The 20,419-nt window shown below is 42.1% G+C and overlaps 1 protein-coding gene across 1 annotated transcript in view; it reads left to right on the top strand.

Moving 5' to 3' along the window:
- LOC150078287 (uncharacterized) overlaps positions 1-20,419 on the top strand; it is a 910,840-nt gene that overhangs the window by 117,948 nt on the left and 772,473 nt on the right. Inside the window, 1 exon segment of the mRNA XM_090384522.1 lies at positions 13,653-13,737. Coding sequence (XP_090240648.1) covers positions 13,653-13,737 — 85 coding nt within the window.

The raw sequence follows: 20,419 nt of genomic DNA, 5'->3' as shown, positions 1-20,419 counted from the left end.
ACGCTTCAGTAATCTGGTATGACAAAACTGCCTTGGTCGTAAATAAGGGAACCCTGGATGCAATTCAACGCACCATCCTCCTCACTACCACCCGCGCCTGCAGAACGGTGAGTAACCCAGCGCTTCAGGTGATAGCAGCAGTACTTCCACTTGGTCTTGAAATCGCAAGAACAGGATTCCTCTACTACTTATCTAAGGGAATAACCACCACTTCTTTGGAATTTACAATAGACCCAACAAACAACCATAAGGCAGAAAAGATCCGGCTTCAGTCTCACCTGCTGCAGGTGTGGCAGGACAGGTGAACAGAAACAACCAAAGGAGCAATCACCCACAAGTTCTTACCGCAACTTGAAAAAATCTATCCAAAATCGCCTCCTTGGTTCTTTCCAGGGTTGCAAACAACATACTTGCTAACTGGACACGGCCCCTTTAACGCAAAGTTAATGGACTTCGCCCTTGTAGAGGACCCATGCTGTACATGTGGAGAGATCGAAACCTGGGAACACCTCATGTACGACTGTCCGCAATACGAGGATCTCAGGTGCATTCTAATCACGAGTATAAGATACCTCCCCAGAGGGCAAGAGTTTCACCTACTGGATTCAGAGGAGGAATACAGAGCCCTGACTAACTTCGCTCGAGAACTCTTCTCAAGAAGGAGAACGCTATATGCAATACACCAAGAGTGAAAGACGACCAGCCAGATAACAAATCAAAACATCCTTTAGGACACACCCCGGAATGAAAATTATGTGGAAGCTACTAGCTGTCTACCAAGAAACCCTGCCTATGTACCAACAAATATGAGACTTAAGTGAAACTGACAAATATACTGAATGAAGATAGAGATCCAAAAACAAAGACATTCAACTTGGACGGGACACTATCCCACGAGTGACTCTACTACCGGACATGATCTTATGACTACACTACGACTGATGCAGCCTCACTGCCATGTAGCCAAATGGCGATCTCTACCAGCTCCATTGCCTGGTACCTTTTTTCCTATCCCTGGCAGGGGGGAGGAGGAGGAGATGGTCTTCCTGTTTCCTGTTTTTTTTTCCCTCCTATTCCTTTTCAAAATTGTGCTTTTGTCTTCTTATTTCTTAGCTATATTTTTATTTATCAGGTCCACTTTACAGATTTTCTGTTTAAAATGATTTAGGTGGAGATGGGCTTTTGCCTGGGAACCACCCTGACACAGTATACACACACACACCCCTACCACCCCATATATTTCGTCGGATGAGGCATGGGCATGCCTTACTGACCACCTGGGGTTGCCTTTCCTATCGACCCCATACGTCTGTCTTTCCCCCCAGTCTTCAGTCTCTTCCCCCTACTCTGACTAATATGCCAGCGTAAACCCCACATAACTAATCAAAATTAACGATTTCTAAACTGAAAACTGAACCATATTAACCTCTCCTGGCTTTTCTAAACTTAAGTGCCCCCGTTTTTTTTTTTTTTTTTTTTTTAAGGTCCTAGCCACCGAAATCTCAGGAAATTAGGTGGCAGGACCTGCCAGAGTGCATATAAGATACTGGGTTCCTGGTCTGACTCCACGCGGCGTTAGTGGGGCAACGTTGGGCCCCAATTGGGGTTTAGCGGCTAAACGACCAGAAAAACATGACACTAAACGATCCAAGACCCACACAACCCAAAACAGCCGACCTGGTACTTCCCAGGGTACCATTTGACATCTCTAATAACAGGACACGGACCCTACAATGAGAAGCTGCACGGATTCGGACTCACTGAGGACCCAAACTGTACGTGCGGGGAGACAGAAAGCTGGAATCACATAGTGTACGAGTGCCCACAATATGAAGACCTCAGAGGAGTACTTATAACAAAAATAAGATACCTACCAAAAGGATTGGAATCCCATTTCATAGATACTGAGGATGAATATAGAGCATTATCCCAGTTCGCACAAGACCTCTTCATCAGGAGAAGGACATTAATCACCATCTACAATGACTGACATCAAGTACCACTATTGAGACACCAGCCAGCACAATGTAAAGGCTGCAACTAAAGATGAGGGACACAAGCACAAGGACGGAGCTTGCCCCATGAATAAAGAAACTTGAAACAATAGCTGCCAATAGCCATATGGCGATCTGAAGAGGGCACTCTAGCCTCCTTCACCTTTAAACCTACTTCCCTGGGGGGAGGGGGGGACATTTTCGTCCTCCTCTCCTCTCCACCCTATATCTTCTACTCTGGTGGGACATGGGCATGTCCCACTGAAAACTGGGGCTACCTACTCTATTGGCCCCATATTTCTGTCTTTCTCCCCCCAGCCTTCTGCCTCCCCCCTCTCTATCTATAAGCTAGCGAAAGCCCTACCCAAAAACCTAACATATCTAAATTACCTTACGCCCATAACTTGGCCTAGCAAAACTAAGCGATTCTACCCCTACGTCGACGCGTTTCTGTCTCTTTTTTTTTTTTTTTTTTTTTTTTTTTTTTTAAGGTCCTAGCCGCCGAAATCTCAGGAAATTAAGTGGCAGGACCTGCCAGAGTGAAACAGACTACTGGGTTCCTGGTCTGCCTCCACGGGGCGTAAGTGGGGCAACGTTGGGCCTCAGTAGGGGCCCAGCGGCTAAATGACCAGATGAACAACGGTACAAGGCATCACACATATACAAAGTCCATACACTTTTAAATCTCTGGCTTTTCCAGTCAACTGGTTCACCCACAATGTAAACTACGCGGAGATGGGGGGAACCCCTTGTGCCGTTTGACCCTAAATACACTTACACTTACACTTACTTACACTTTTAAATCTCTGGCATTTACAGCATGCTGTAACACACCACAATGTAAACTACGCGGTGATGGGGGAAACCCCTGGTGCCGCTTGACCCTAAACACACTTATACTTACTTACTTACACTCTCCGTGTCAAGATTTTCTGGAAAAATCCTGAACATAAGAAGTGAATTTTCATCGACAGGCGACATCCTATTTCTTTATATCCATCAAGCAGTTTCTGAACTCTATACTTGTATGTGTGAATCCTGTGGTTATCCAAAGAAGTTTCCACAAAGCCATATCCAATGAAGTTTGCACAAAGCCACTTGAAAGCAAAACTTTCATTCTGCTGAAGCTCACTGATTTGAGGCCCCACAAAGATTCCCTCTTTCACTTCCGGGGCACTAATGTTTGGAAATTTCTTTACTTAAGTAATGAAATCCTCTTAAATTCATCTTACCCATCGCTGCCACAAAACTCAGTATTAGGACAAGTTTAATGTGGAGAGGTGGAAGGAAAATCTTTATATCCACTTAGTCTTTCCTATCTCATATATTCTTCTTTGAGGCGAGTCACGTCTAATGTAATGGGCTGCTGTAGATCGGCTATCCCAGGCATAGGAGACAATATTTTGAACCCTCCATGCATGTCCTTTAACATACCAATGACTTTGATGTCACCGCAGATATTCCATTGTTGAGTGCGGTGTGTTGCATTCATCAGTTCGTGTTCAGATAAATGAATTGCTTTGAGTAGTGTCTTCAGGTCTCCTTTAATGAACAGAATTAACTTATGTAGAACGGCCCCCAAAAGTTAGTTCTGCTAGTGGCCAGTGGGGATTGATGGTTTTAAAAATAGCAACCCCTGACAGCAAGTTTTCAAACTTGCTGTGAGGGGTCGCTATTTAGATGTGATATGTACTTGTGACAATTTCCTAAAAACTCTATGGATATCATGACAGTAGCAGACCATTTACTGTAAAAAAATTTCACCAAAACTTGATTATTTTTTCTATAGTGAAACACTTTGACGTTCTTCTTAACCCAATGTTTCTGCATTAGTTTTTGAGAGGTCTAGATGTTTAATGATGTCATTCAACCCATCTCGGGTAAACAATTCTGGCTCCGGCGTGTCTTCATCTGGTGTATACTCAGGATTGACTAAAGTTCCCAAGTCTCGCCAATCGCACCTTCATCGCATTCCATTTCTTCTTTTAAAGAATTTAGTCCGTACTGTTTGTTATTTGGTTTTTAGGAGCATTAGCAACTAAGGCCATATTGCTCCGGGGATATGCGGTGGTCATTCCCTGACCTTTCCGCATCCTCCGTATTTGGGTGACGGGCTCGAACCGCGGTCTAATCAAGAAGCGTGTGCTACGCACTGCTGCTCCTTCCCACCTGGCTACGGAGGCGCCTAGTCCGTACTAATGGAGGTACCAGAATTGGCCTACTGTCACTGTGAGGAACTGGTATCATCACCGAATCCACGTTCGGATAAACAGTCCTGTGCTTATTTTTCGCTCAGAATCAGTTGCATTCACATTAACAAAAGTAACAATGACCATGTTGGGGGGGGGGGATTTTTTTTTTTTTTTTTTTTTTGCTGTTTCGGGGATTTATCCTTTTATTATTATTATTATCATCTCCTTTTGTCTTATTATACATTTAACTCAGGTTTTCTTAGGTGCTCTCACACCTACAAGACCCCACTCTTTGCCACCTGACTGCTATGCTCTGCAAATATCACAGAAGATTCTCAAGCTCTTGAGGGTAATTTCCATTGATTCCCCTTAATCAGAGACCAGGATTCTCTCGCCTAATTGCGGAGAGCAAGCTGTTAACTAGGCAAGCAAGGCTTGTGTTGATTAGACTAACAGGCCTCAAGTGAAAACAAAACATAAAATTTATTACATACACATATACACTATTATATACAATTGAATAAAAGAAAACATACATTCCTAATATACAAAGTCAGCTCAGAGATATTGCACAATCATTCCCATCACATTTCCATTCACTAGATAATCTGAGTTTACCATTGAATGAAAACACCTGATTCAATCGTCTTGCTCTAACTAACTCCTAACACTTATACATTCACTATACTCATTCATTACTCCCAGGTACAATTCCGTTTCTTACATTAACAATCAAATATGCTACTTTCATCATTATGCTCAGTGTTCTCCCCACTTTGTTACAATATATTTGTAGACCAGTCTTAACTTTCCTAAAGTCTCTACGTGTCACTAGTCATTCAGATAAAATAACAATCTTCATCAATAAACTATTACATTCAGAGTTTCTCATATAACTTACTTGTCTATAACTTTAAAACATATTCAGAATCTTTCTTTGAAAGGTTACTACCTTTCCGAACACAGGCCTGACGTAGCCCAGTGGTCAGGAGCGAGAGTGCATAGCACACGTTTTTTGAGTGGACCGGGGTTCAAGCTCGTGACTACTAAATACGATAAATATTTGTATTGACGATTTATTGTAAATTCTACTGACTTGGTTGTCATGCCGGAGTATAAACAGAAAATTTATCTGTTATATCAATCTCATCTGCTATTCACTCCTTAGTTTTCCCTTCCATTATACACTAACCCCTTTAAACATAATAAACTCTGTTAGTATTTTTGCTTCAGAGAGAAACTTTCGTCTATTTCCTATTTAGTACTAACCCCCTTTAATTATTATACTATTTATCTAACAGTCCTTCTAGCTAACTTAGTGTACTTATTATAGTGCTCACCTACTTCTATCCTTTTCTTTCCTTTCCAGGGAGGTTTCAGGTTTCCATCTTAGGCTATCTTCTATGGCTCTCCTTCATCTGCTTTCTTCTATATCTGCTTCAGATAGATTTCCGGAACTCTTGGCTGCATGGGTCTGGCGTCCCTTCTCCGTTTTGATTCGCAACTCCTCCCTTACTAAAGATAATTCTGATGCATCTTGCTCCAAGAGGACTGTCTGACACACTTACTGTCTTTCATAACCCCTTTTTCTTATCATCCTTGCCCTTCCCGTTACTCCTACCATTAACTATTTTCTTTCATACACTTTAGGCCCCTTTCTATCATTCCCTACATTTCTACACTGCCCGACTTACTTTTTTTTCTCCCCCCCCCCCCAAACTCCTTCTTTCTTGTTTTTCGAGAGATGACTCTTTTTTTTTTTCCTGCTCTCTATTTTTTGTTCCCCTGAACTTCATACCACCCCTTTTGGCTGGCCCGCCTCCGTTCGAGACTTCAACCAATCTTCCCCTTTCTATTTAAATTTACGTTCCGTTTCATTCGCTAATATTAAATTCCCATGCTGTCCCTTTAGCGCGTGATGTAACCTCCCCTTTGAATGTCTTTTTTTCCCCCAGGCAGTATGCCCCTTTGATGTCGACCGGCCACCGCCATAAACACTTATTTCCATTTTCGGACCTTGCCTTCTAAAGCATCAGAAACCTTCCATTACAGACAGCCAGACGCCAGTCTTAATTTGAAACCGAACATTTGAAGTGCACCTACTTCCTGTTTAGTCTGACGGTGTAACCGATCAAAGGAAACGCTTCGACTAATCCGGTCCCCCGTCCTATTGTTTGCTCCCGAGCAACCCCTTTCACGCCTATTCACAAATGACCCCCGATACCTATTCCTGCTGTCCCTGTTTGTTTTCGTCTATATTGGGAGCTGCCAGTTTACCCGTCTACTACTAGTTATTCTCACGCTTACTCCATCCCTTCATTAAATTTTCTCCTGATTTAATCTCACCTTGCGAAAAACCCACTATCTTTATTTTATTAAATTTGTAACATTTTTTTCATTTTTCAATATCACTATATCTAACCTTTTTTTTTTTAAAATTAATTTCTTAGTTTGTGAAAGACAACCCAGCTATCGTCATTTAAATTAACTTGTAAGATCTTATATCTTACAACCATGACCATCATAGTCTTTTTGGCTCTCCTATCACGGGTCTGGCAAACGGCATCGACGTTTTCCTTTTTGTTCAACCATTTGCGTAATCCATTCGAACAAGAAGTACAAATAACATAAGATGCCCATGCCTCATTCTGGTCACCTAGAAGACAACCATAGTATAACATAGTATAAATGGTAAAATTTTTTTAATATACTTTGTAATTTCGTTAGGAGAGAATTCACACATTGGATTTGTTGGGGTGATTCAAACAGGCATGACAATGAGTGGATTTCAGTAATTCACCGAAACTTACCTGAAACAATTTATAATTAAGTAATTAAATTTTGAATTAACAAACAAGATATAGATATATTCACACAATTACATAAATAAATGTATAAACAATAATAATAAAATTATATTCATGTAGGTTGGCCGAATAGGCATGTAAGTGATGTAATCAGTCTCATCATGCCATGTTCATGTTCATGTAATCGGTGTCGTCACAAATACTAGAAACCGAAAGCAGATTTGGAATGAACGTCTAAAGATCTATCTGGTTGATATATTTTTTCTGATGAAAAATACTTGTTGGCCTGTGTTATTGGAAATGTTTATTTGTACATATAAGTTCCATGTACACTGGTGTGCAAAACTTAAGGACCAACACTATTTCTAAAGGTTACAACCACAAAATCTTTACTTAAGGTACTCTTTACTGATGAGAGTAGATTCAGTCTCAGCAGCGATTCTGGAGGTCAGCAAATATGGCGAGAGGTTGACACACGGTATCACCCTGCAAATATCACTGAAAGGGATCGATATGGCGGTCGAGGTGTTCTCATCTGGGGAGGCGTTATCTTGGATGGATGTACACAACTCCAGATAGTGGAGTTGTGTACATACATACATCCGTCCAAGGCGGTACTGTAATTGGTGCACGCTACTGTACTGAGGTAATCCTTCCCCATGTGCGTCTATTCCGAGGTTCCATTGGCCCCGAGTTCGTGTTTATGGATGATAACGCCAAACCCCATTGCACTGCAGCTGTTGATATGCTTTTGGAAAGTGAAGACATTGTTCGTATGGATTGGCCTGTCTGTTCCATCGATCTAAATCCCATCGAACACATATGGGACGCTCTGGGAGACGCCTAGCGGCACGTCCACACCCACCAGAAAATGTTCACCATCTGAAGATGGCGCTGACAGAGGAATGGACGATGTTACCGCAAGACCTTATCAACAAAATAGTTCTAAGTATGGACAGGCGGTGCAAAGCCTGTTTTGGCATTAGAGGTGGCCATATCTCATATCTCCTACTGAGGATCACCTCTTCCATTTGTTCCATCTTTGGCAGTGATGCATCTGTATCATGGCAGCCAGTGCTATGTTGCCAATTTTGAATCAAGTCCCTCTGTACCGTTTTGTTTCGGTTGTTGTGTCAGTGTTGTTTCCTTCATCATTTCTGTACCTCACGGGGTTCCTTTGGTATGCTTTTTCCATATCCGGGCCACTCCTACGAGAATCTACAGGTTCACACATTGGATTTAAGAACCTGACTGGTTCTTAAATTTTGCACATCAGTGTATGAATTAATGAACAAAATAACAAATGTTTCTATATTTCATGGCTCACCTCTCATCGTGAAGTTTGGTTAACTTGAAGTGCTAGAAAGAAATTAAAAGGAAAAACTGTAAATCAAAATTTGTAATAAGAACTCCTTTGGGAAAAATACACTTACCTTTTTGATTTGTCAGCGTTGGTGAAATTAAATTTAAAATGAAGATTGAGAAAGTGGCTTGCGTTATCTTAACTTGTTTAAGAGCTTGAATGCGGAGTATTCACGATATGAACATTGGAGGCCCAAGATGCATTGTTTCTCTTAGTTCGCATGTGATTTTTAAGAACAACCACGCACTATGGGCATTCCAGTTTTCTCCTTGAAATGCCTACTGGCATCTGCATTTCAGTTTTTCTCCTTTATACAACTACTTGCATCTTCACCTTTTAGATTAACTGAAACTTACATCCAATAGTCACCCATTTTGGTTGTTGGGTATAAGTTCATCAGTGTTGAACCTATGCGTAAAGTATATACGTATATACTTTTTCCAAAGATTGTATTTTTAGTTTTTAATTTTAATTTCATTTTAGTACATCACGTTTGTTGAACTTGACGTCTTAAACAGCATAGTCCCGAAATATAGACGCAATTCTATTTCTTTAAGTTAATTATTCGTCATGGGACGAACTATTAACTTCAAATATAATATTATAATTTCGTGTGTGGCTAAGAAATAATGCAATCCTCCCGTATGTGATATTGAGCAGGGGTCGCCGACTTGCAGATCTCCGTACGCATTCGTTCCGCAAGTGATCTAAACCTAAGAAAATAAAATTTTCTGCTTGTACTGCGAGACCACCAAATAAAATGAGTGGAGTTCACAAAATGTATACAATACAAGAACATTACCGTATTTAGTACTTATGTGGTTATAAACCATGCCACTAAATTTAATCGCCATCTGTTGTCTGAGTAATTATTTTAGTTATGAATATTTGTAAGTTCTTAATTTTATGTGCCGCATTTAAAGAAGAAATCGATTATACATTTGTACACTTATATTGAACGCACCTTTCATTGCGTTCTGTAATGAGTAACTATTTTGTAATAAAAGAAAATAAAAACTAATAAATAAATAAAAACACACTATCGTGATATTTACTTCACGTTTTATTTTATGCCAGAAAATTGGAGCTTGCAATTAGTTACATTTTTAATAATTCGCATCGCGAAGAAAACAAAATGGTAATTCCTGATATAGCGGCTTTCACGCAGGTTTTTTTTTTTTTTTGTGAGTAAGCTTAAATTAGAAGCAGTTATGCGAGGGTAGTAAAATGAAAACTTCAAGTGTTAAAATTACACGTCCACCCTGGAAGTATAAAGCAAAGAAAAGCAGCAAAGACTTCTTTACTTATGTAAATCCTAGAAGGAAAGGGATGAATTACTGTTCCATTGCATATGAACGGTTTAAACTGACAAACTGAATAGATGTTTCAGGTTACTGCAACCTGAATAGATTACCTACAAATTGAATAGATATTGATTACCTACAAATTGAATAGATATTGATTACCGACAAACTGAATAGATATTGATTACCGACAAACTGAATATATATTCAGGTTGTTGATAAACTAAATAGGTATTTTGCATCTACATTCACACATGAAGAATTTTTTAGGGGGTTAGGATACCAGAAGTATATCAAATTCTAACAGAGAACTAAATTGATTTTGTGGTAACTGAGAGGAAAGTGAAAGAGAAATTGTTGAAGCTAAACGTAAAAAAAAAGACACGTCAGATGGATGGGATGTATCCAATGATATTGAGGAGGCAGCAAAGGAGGTAAGCAAAATTTTAGTCATTATTATGAGAGCATCTTTGGATTCAGGGAAGATCCCTGCGGATTGGAAAAGTGCGAATGTCCAATTCGTAATGGGGATCAACGGATGATGTGAGTAATTACAGACCTCTTAGCTTAACTTCAGTTCCTGGGAAATTAATGGAGACGCTGGTTAATGAAGTAAGGCCTGACCATTTATCACAGGAATGCAGTTATACTGCAGTCGCACGATGGATTTGTTAAAGGGGCCCCTCTTATCTGACCAATCTGATTGTATACTATGACGCACTAACAAAGGAACTGGTTGCAAGTAATAATTTTGATATCATATACTGCTGAAACAACTAGACTACAGCAACATCCAACAACTAACGAAATGGTTCAATCAAATCTACAACAACAACGACATTCCATCCGAATGGCTCCAATCCATCTTTGTGGCCCTACCAAAAAAGGCTACCAGCCGGAAATGCGAAGACTTCAGGCTGATCAGTCTAATGAGCCAGGTGCTAAAAGTCTTCCTCAAGGTGATTCAGCAAAGGATAAGATGTAAGTGCGAAAGTGCACTAGGAAACACACAGTTCGGATTCTGCAGGGGACTAGGCACCAGAGAAGCAATTTTCTGTTTACAAATATTGCTACAAAGGTGCTATGAACATCAAAAAGACGTGTATATATGTTTTATTGACTACGAGAAAGCCTTCGATTCAGTAGACCACGACCGCCTAATTGACCGACTGAGAAAACTTGGGCTTGAAAACAATGATATCAACTTTATTACAACTCTCTACTGGAATCAAACAGCCCGGCTTCGCTATGACAACGATCTGACAGACCCAATTCCAATAAAAAAAGGCGTCCGGCAAGGCTGTCCATTATCTCCCATTCTTTTTAACATCTATTCGGAAATGATCTTCGACCAAACACTGGCTGACAAGAACATCGGCATAAAAGTTAACGGACACTACATCAATAACTTAAGATATGCCGATGACACAGCACTAATAGCGGATTCAGAACAAGATTTACAGACCATCTTGAACGAAGTGGACATAGAAAGCCAAGCATGGGGGCTACGAATCAACAAAAAGAAAACAAAGGTGATGAAGGTCAGCAGGACTGCAAGCAAAATCACGATCAAACTAAACAACGAAAAATTAGAGCAAATACACCGCTTCAAGTATCTCGGAGTACTCATTGATGACCAGCTGAACCATGACGCCGAAATCAAAAGCAGAATTGAACAAGCCAGGCAGGCATTCACCAAATGGAGAACCCTCCTCACCGACAGAAGCTTGAACATCGTGCTCAAATTACGCACATTGAAATGCTACATCTGGCCAATACTGCTCTACGGTGTAGAAACCTGGACTCTAACATCAGCCACTACAAAAAAGCTCCAGGCCTTCGAAATGTGGCTCTACCGAAGAATGCTGAAAATTCCGTGGACAGCCAAGATAACCAACGCACAGGTCCTGCAGGACATGCACACGGAACGGGACCTGCTCAAAACCATCATCAGCAGGAAATGCAAATACCTAGGTCACATCGCTAGGAACCAACAAAAATATCACCTACTACCACTCATCCTGGAGGGAAAGATCGAAGGCAAGAAACGCCCAGGCAGACCGAAAATGGCATGGCTAGATAACATCAACACCTGGCTTCACATGACAACAGCACAAATTCTACACGCAGCGCTAGACAGAGAACAATATCAAAACGAAGTCGCAAACGCCATTCGGCAGCATTAAAGAAGAAGAAGAAGATACTTACATTTCAGAAAATCTTTTTATACTTTTGCGCATAAAATACTGCTGTACAAATTGGAGCAATGTGGCATTAAGGGCAAGTTATAGCTATGGATAAAGAGATGGTTGAGTGGGAGAAGACAGTTGTTATCAGTGGGCACTGCTCTTCTTGGATTAATGCTATTAGTAGAGTCCCCAAGGGTCAGTGGTTAGTCCATTGTTGTTTTCTATATTTATTAATGATATTGATGAATGCAAATCAGGCTTAATGTGTAAGTTTTCAGATGATACGAAGGTAGGTAGGTAGGGTGGTTAATGACAAAAATCAGGGTATGCTACTGCAACAAGATCTAGAAAAATTAGGCAGATGGGATAAGAATTATTAGCTGAAGTTTAACATTGGCAAGGTGCTGTTTGTTGTTTGTTTATTTGGTTTTTAGGAGCATTAGCAACTAAGGCCATATTGCTCCGGGATATGCGGTGGTCATTCCCTGACCTTTCCGCATCCTCCGTATTTGGTGGTGACGGGCTCGAACCCCGCTCTAATCAAGAAGCGTGTGCTACGCACTGCACTGCTGCTCCTTCCCACCTGGCTACGGAGGCGCCTAGCAAGGTACTGTCCATGGGTACTAGTAATACCAGAATAACATATCAACTGTATGGTACCGGAGTCAGGGTAGTGGAGAATTAAAAACACCTAGGGGATAATTGTGCAGTTGGATATGAAGTTCTCTGGACAGCAGACAGGTTGTCAGGACAGCTCATGGGGTTCTGTAAATGGTATACTAGAATTTCGTGAGCATAAGGAGGTGATTATTCTGTTGTATAAGACTTCTCTAGTGCTACTTACAGTTCTGTAAGCGTCATTTTAGGATGTATGTAGATGTGTCGGAACGGGTGCAGAGAAGAGCAAGATTAGTGAGAGAAACAAAATGGTACTCGTACCAAGAAAGGCTTCAGTTGTGCAAATTGCAATGTTTAGAGACTAGGCATCTACGAGATCAGATTGACGTGTTTAAGACTTTGAATGAGTCGGGTAAGCTCAATTCTGATAGTATCACACCGCTTGGTCAGACACCCAAGGAGGCATATATTGAAATTAAGGAAGGAAGGATGACTGCAGATTGATATTCGGAAATTTTCCTTCAGCCACCGGTTAGTTGATTGTTTGAACAGATTTATATCCGGTATCGTGTAAGTGGTTAGTTTGAATAAATTCAAGGAAGAAATAGAAAAATTATTAGAGCAGATATACAGGTAAAATGTGAAGTTTTTTTTTTTTTTTTTTTTTGCTGTGGCTGTATAAGCTTGCTTTCTCGGATCATTTGTTACTGATGATCCATGGCGGCGCATAATTTCAACTTAGCAGTCCAAATCTCGTTTTGATTTGTCTTACCTTTGTATAATACGGAAATAATAATATGCATTAAAGCTTTCATCTGTTGTGCAGTGTTCATTGTGTTTTTATTTGACTTCGTTATGATAGATTTTTCCATTAGTATTAAATTTAAATGATATTTTGTTATAATACTTAGCTATTACTTTATTTCAAAAAGAAGATACTAGCATGTGCCGTAATTAAGCCGAGAAGGAAATTATTAGGAATACTACTGAGTGAGAAAATGTAATTAAATTAGGTGTTTGTTAGAAATATGAAAGCTATCCTAATACATTGGTGTTTACTACTATCCGCTTCTCTCGTGATCACAGCAATTATTCATTTAGATTACGGTTTTTTCTTCCTGCATTATATTTAAATATATTATAACAAAGCCCAGATAGAAAGATATTATTTGTAAATATTTTTAGGAAGCCACAAGCGACGCTCATCATACCAGCGTTTGCAGCAACCAACAGTCCAGGAGCAGCATCCGCCAAAGTAGTGATAGTAAAGGTAATAACTTAGTTCTTCTTCAACACTTTTTTTTTTAATTTTTAATTGAATTTTATGTATAATTTCCATTTAATGATATATTGATCAACTGAAAAGTTAGAAGGCATAGATAAAAGCTTATGAGATAATCAGCAGTTAGACTGGAATTCATTACAACCTTTTACGCCGAACGATTAATATAAACACGAAAAGAGCTAACAAACACTCAGAAGGGGAAGGTAGACGGACGATAGTTGAGTGTGATATTAAGAAAATATCTGTGCGTGCTACCTCTTAGGATTTAAACATTTCCAAGTGAACAGTTGGCAACTTGCTGAAGAAATGGAAGTTCAAACTACCCCTCCCCCCCAAAAAAAAAACTTCGTTGCAGAATCTGTGTGGTTATAATCATCACCGCCCTTCGCCTGTGGAGAAAGCCTGAGTTCCTATCCTGCCAGTGACGCGGGAAACTTTATGGTGCTTTTTTCACTCCTTAGCCGAGTTTGTCGTTCTCAGAATTCAATGACGAATATGTCATGTTTTCGACATATTCGTCATGCACATGCATATCATATATGGGTATGTAGACATGCATAGTATCTTATTTAGAACGGCTCCAGAACTTTAGCTCAACCCTGCCGTGGAATATTGTGATGATACAGAACTCTGTAAACCAAAAAAAAAGAATATAATCTTGTGTTTCTGCAGTGTAAGTGTTGTTTAATTGTTTGTGGCCACTAAATCACCAGGAAGGCGATCGCCTGGAAAGTTTGCCCAGTGTATGTCTACACCGTGGAAAGGTGGGCCACAACTATGTATGTACCATAGCCTACCTTTACAATTTCGTAAAGGTAGGCTATGGCCAAAGCGAGCTGGGATCACTCAAGGGGAAGAAAGTGTAATTCCACTCCAGAAACCTGAAGCGAATATACACATAGACTTACTCACTTAACCATCGTCTTGCACACACCTGATAGGATAGACGAAAATGAAATGACAAGGTTAGAAAATAAAAAAAATATATATATATAAAGGGGAATCCCGCATAAGCTAGTCTGATTTGATTTGATTTGGTTTTTTATGGCGCATTGGCAGCTAAGGCCAGCTAGTCTGAAGCCAGTAGTGATGGTGGAGAGAAGTTCCGGAAAGGATTCAATAGAATTCAGCAGATAGGACTGTAGCTCGGCAGCAGACGGCAGTGTAGATTTGTAATCTAGGTAATTTCTTCAGCTGAGACCTTCAGGGGGAGATAGAAGCCGGAACAGAGAAATCACTGGAGTCTCGAGAAAGCGTACCGTAATCTGTTTACTGGGGGGGGGGGTAAATGGCTTGCAAGTAAAGTCCCAAAGTAGGTTAAATATTTCGTAGTAGGTTAAGTAGGTTAAGTGACGTGACCAGCGTTTGTCTATGGATAGAATTACTGACTCTGTGATGGGGTTAACTTGACAACCACTGTTCCTGTTCAAAGCGGTGTCCGAGCATTTTATATTTAGCGATTCCAACCAGGTACGCCTCAGGTAATGGTGAGACCTGTCCACAACCACGACATCGCGGTGTGGGTCGATGTCGTGGTGGATTGTCCAGACATGCTCGGCGATAGCTGAGTGTTCTACATCTGCCAAACGGATCGCCCTTTTTATGTTCTGAGAGACGTTTCTCGAGTCGACGTCCAGTCTCTCCAAAGTAGCAGCTCGTGCAGTCACGGCAAGAGATGCGATAGACCAAACCACTCTGTAGAAGGGTGGGGACAGGTGTTTTTATGTTGGAAAGGAGAGAACGCAGTTTCTTGCCTGGGAGTTGAATGCACTTTATCCCATGCGATTTTAGGATTCTACCGATCTGCTGTGACAGGTTGGAGTAGTATGGGATGAATGCCCTCGTGGATGACTCGTCACTGTTGGCGTTGCTGTTGGTCGTCACGTTGTCGCGTGCTTGTAGATCACACCTGTCAAGGACGTCGATGGGGTAGCCACACCTCGTAAGGTCTACTTTGACTCTGGTGATCTCTTTGCGTCTTTCATCTGCGGAGCTGGAGTGTGTCCAGGCGCAAGTTCGCAAGGTTCGGGCAGTTGAGAGGAGGTGGCCCCGTGCGTGTGCTGACTGGAAGTTGGTAAATTGGCCAGCACACATAGGCTTACGATAAACTATCGTCTTCAAGCATGTGTCTTCGCGCCGGACAAGTGTATCTAGGTATGGTATAGAGTTGTTCGACTCCAGCTCAATCGTGAATTTTATGAAGGGCGATAGTGAGTTGAGGTGGGTTAGGAGTCACTGACCTGAGTCTCTAGGGATGACTACGAACACATCGTCTACATAGCGACACCAAAAGGCGATGTGATCTGGTGCGTGTGTAAACGCACGTCCCTCTAACTCTTCCATCACGATGTTTGCTGTGACCGAGCTGACAGGGGAACCCATGGCTGTGCCATGTATCTGCTGGTAGATCGAGTCATTAAACATGATTGCACCCCCTGTTAAGCACAGTCTGAGGGCGGCGGAAATGTCATCGGGCGTCAGTCTAGTTCTGTCGCTAAGGGTTCCATCATTATCCAAGAGTTGTTTTGCACAAGAGATGGCAAGTTCCACTGGGATGAAGGTAAAGAGTGATACGACATCGAACGATGCCATGACTTGATCTTGCGAGATGGATATAGTGCGGATCCGTTCTATGAACTCAACACTGTTGGAGACGGTGTAGGTGGTCTTGCCAACTAGAGGAGAAAGAAGTCTCGAGACAAATTTAGACAACTCGTAAGTCGGTGATCCACAGCAGGATACAATAGGTCTTAGTGGTGTGCCTTCTTTGCGCACCTTCGGCAGGCCGTAAAACCGTGGGATCTGACACCCGGAGGCACGGAGGTGAATAAGGGTTGACTGTTTGATTTTCTCTTGCTTCAGCCAAGTGTTGATGAGGATATTCACCTCTGACTCCCATCGTTCCAAAGCCCTGTTGGGGTTGATGGTTAAGGGTTTGTAGACGGTAGTGTCTCGTAAGAGCAGTAAGGCTTTCGCCATGTAATCAGTGTGGTTCATTACAACCCTACGACGGCCTTTGTCCGCCGGTAGAATGACGATGGATGAATCCCGTTTCAGTGCCTTGACGGTAGAAATCTGTATACGGCTGAGGTTTGAAGAGACGGGGCGGGCATGGTGTAGAACTGCTGCAGTCTTTAAGCGGATTGCGTTGGCTACATCTTCTGGAAGGCGTGATAAGCTTGCTTCCACACCCAAGGCGATGTCGGTGATCGGTGGGTGCTTTGGAAGAACGGCAAATGTCATGCCAAGGGTCAATAAGTTTATTTGTTCTGCAGATAACTGCTTAGGTTCAATACGAAATCAGTGCAATTTGTGAGAGGGGCATTACGCTGGCGCCGAAATTGATGGGATTCATTAATTAAAGTATTGAACTTACGTTTCTGTCGGGCACAATAACGATCTGATTCTCTGACGGCCTGGTAACATAAAGTATTGATTACCTTGGTGTAAATAGGATCGGGAATCAGAGCCTTAAGGTCGGCAAGTAGGGCTGCTTTGCTCGCTGAAGCACGTTGTATGTCACGATGGAGGCAGCCGATCTATATGCGCAAAGTTCTGAAGCCGACGTTCCGACAGGCACGTCCCATACGCTCATTAGGAAACGGTTTTTTGTAGCGAAACTCTTTCGGTATAATCCAGTTAGCTTTGCATCTATGTGCAAACCTCAGGTGTTGTCTGCTACGGGCTATGAAGATAAAATCTTTCTGGAGTCTCACGACCATATCATATGTTGGTTGGCCAAGAATAGTCCGTACATAATAAAACAGGCCTACGTGTTCTGGATTCATAATGCGAAAATTTATTTTTATTTTGTTACACAGAGCATTAATAAAACTACAATAAATAAATTAGCTTTCGGCTGGGCGGCAGCCTTCATCGGATTAAAATGATTGAATGGCAGTTGGAATAGAGATGCACTGCCAGGATGGTGCGTGAGGCACGTGGTTAATTGTTTGTTGATGTTTGTGGCTGTGACGTATGGTGGTGACGTGACCAGCGTTTGTCTATGGATAGAATTACTGACTCTGTGATGGGGTTAACTTGACAATCACTGTTCCTGTTCAAAGCGGTGTCCGAGCATTTTATATTTAGCGATTCCAACCAGGTACTCCTCAGGTAATGGTGAGACCTGTCCACAACCACGACATCGCGGTGTGGGTCGATGTCGTGGTGGGTTGTCCAGACATGCTCGGCGATAGCTGAGTGTTCTACATCTGCCAAACGGATCGCCCTTTTATGTTCTGAGAGACGTTTCTCGAGTCGACGTCCAGTCTCTCCAAAGTAGCAGCTCGTGCAGTCACGGCAAGAGATGCGATAGACCAAACCACTCTGTAGAAGGGTGGGGAAAGGTGTTTTTATGTTGGAAAGGAGAGAACGCAGTTTCTTGCCTGGGAGTTGGATGCACTTTATCCCATGCGATTTTAGGATTCTACCGATCTGCTGTGACAGGTTGGAGTAGTATGGGATGAATGCCCTCGTGGATGACTCGTCACTGTTGGTCGTCACGTTGTCGCGTGCTTGTAGATCACACCTGTCAAGGACGTCGATGGGGTAGCCACACCTCGTAAGGTCTACTTTGACTCTGGTGATCTCTTTGCGTCTTTCATCTGCGGAGCTGGAGTGTGTCCAGGCGCGAGTTAGCAAGATTCGGGCAGTTGAGAGGAGGTGGCCCCGTGCGTGTGCTGACTGGAAGTTGGTAAATTGGCCAGCCCACATAGGCTTACGATAAACTGTCGTCTTCAAGCATGTGTCTTCGCGCCGGACAAGTGTATCTAGGTATGGTATAGAGTTGTTCGACTCCAGCTCAATAGTGAATTTTATGAAGGGCGATAGTGAGTTGAGGTGGGTTAGGAGTCGCTGACCTGAGTCTCTAGGGATGACTACGAACACATCGTCTACATAGCGACACCATAATCCGTATACAACACAGATACAATATTTACCCTCCACACCCAGGAGGCTAGGGGCTTGACAAAAGTTAAGGAATCAGTATAAAAATGCGCATAATCCAAATGAGAGTAAGGGTATCCTGTTTTAAAATACGAGCGATTTTCGAGCGGGAAACGTTTTGTGAATGCGCGGTGGATTTCCCTCCTTGGTTTACCAAGTGATAAACAGGTTGCTCTTATATCAGATATACCAAAATTTAACAAAATGATTTTAATAAGCGAGGGTGCAAACTTGTCCTGTACTCAGAGAGAAGATGGCTTAAATTACAGAAGGTTAAGATGTTAACGACAAGTCGTGGATACTAGTTGCTTATATACTGGAAATTGGTAAGATGAATTTATTGTTTCATTTAAATAGGTATACAGGGTGTTTCAGTTAAACGTTTCAGAACTTCTAAGAGGGGTAGGGTACATCCTGACAACTCGAAATCATATAGCAATGTGGGGTCGGAAATGCTTTCCTGAAGCGGTGTTGTACACAGAAGCACCATAAAGAAAAGAGACCGTAAGTGAGAAATCGTTTTAATAATACATGAAAAGAAGCAAAAGGTACATGGATTAAAGTAAGTGTTCGAAGTTTCTTCCACGGGCTACAATGCACGCCTCACATCTCCGACGCATGGAGATCCGAACATTCTGGAATACTCCAGGCGAATTTCGAATTTCTTGAACAAGAACGCCAAGTTAGTAGGATGGATGATTACACGAACGCAGAGTTAGCCGATATGCATTTGGCGTACGGGGCTGCAAATTGTAGTGGGCCAGCCGCACAGCGTTTGTACGCGGAACGATATCCGACGAGGCGTATTCCCAGTCATAATTTCTTTGCAAGACTGCACCAGAGGTTAGCTGAGAGAGGTTCATTTGAAAGAGCTGACAGGGACAGGGTAAGAACAGCACGGACTCCAGCCGTCGAACAGAATGTGCTACAGCATGTACAGGGGAATCCAAGAACGAGTACACGAAGTCTAGGAAACGCAGTCGGGGTTTCCCATTGCAGCGTCTGGAGGATTCTCCGAGAACAAGACATGCATCCGTTTCACGTGCAGCGTGTCCAGACACAGCAACCGGAGGATTATGCACCTCGTATTGCTTTCGCACAGTGGTACCTTGGAAAATGTGCTACAAATCCCCTTTTTCCTGCTGAAGTGTTGTTTTCCGATGAGGCATCCTTCACAAGGGAAGGAATTTTCAACACGCATAACGACCATATCTGGGCGGTCGAGAACCCGCATGCAATACGACGTCGTGCAGCACAGATTCGATTTTCGGTCAATGTATGGGCCGGTATTATGGGAGATCACCTCATCGGACCTTACCTGTTAACGTGTCGTCTAACCGGACCTATCTACTTGATCTTTCTGCAGCAAGTATTGCCACAACTTTTGAGAGATGAACAGATTTCTGCATCGACGCAACAGACAATGTGGTTCCAACACGATGGAGCCCCTGCCCATTATAGCGGAGATGTTCGTAACTACCTGGATGTCACATTTGGTCAACAGTGGATCGGACGTGGTGGTCCCGTGCGTTGGCCTGCTCGGTCACCTATCATGTCTTCATTTTTATTTCTGGGGTCATATGAAATCGCTAGTTTATGACACCCCTGTTGACAATGCTGAGGAGCTGGTTGCAAGAATCGCAGTAGCTGCCGAAGAAATTCGAAATTCGCCTGGAGTATTCCAGAATGTTCGGATGTCCATGCGTCGGAGATGTGA

The sequence above is a fragment of the Mastigoproctus giganteus genome, chromosome 11 (assembly GCF_048544385.1).
Source record: "Mastigoproctus giganteus isolate SK-2022 chromosome 11, ASM4854438v1, whole genome shotgun sequence".
In the NCBI taxonomy this organism is placed as follows: Eukaryota; Metazoa; Arthropoda; class Arachnida; order Uropygi; family Thelyphonidae; genus Mastigoproctus; species Mastigoproctus giganteus.
Note: the sequence above shows the minus strand (reverse complement) of the source record. Positions and strands in the feature narration are given on the sequence as shown.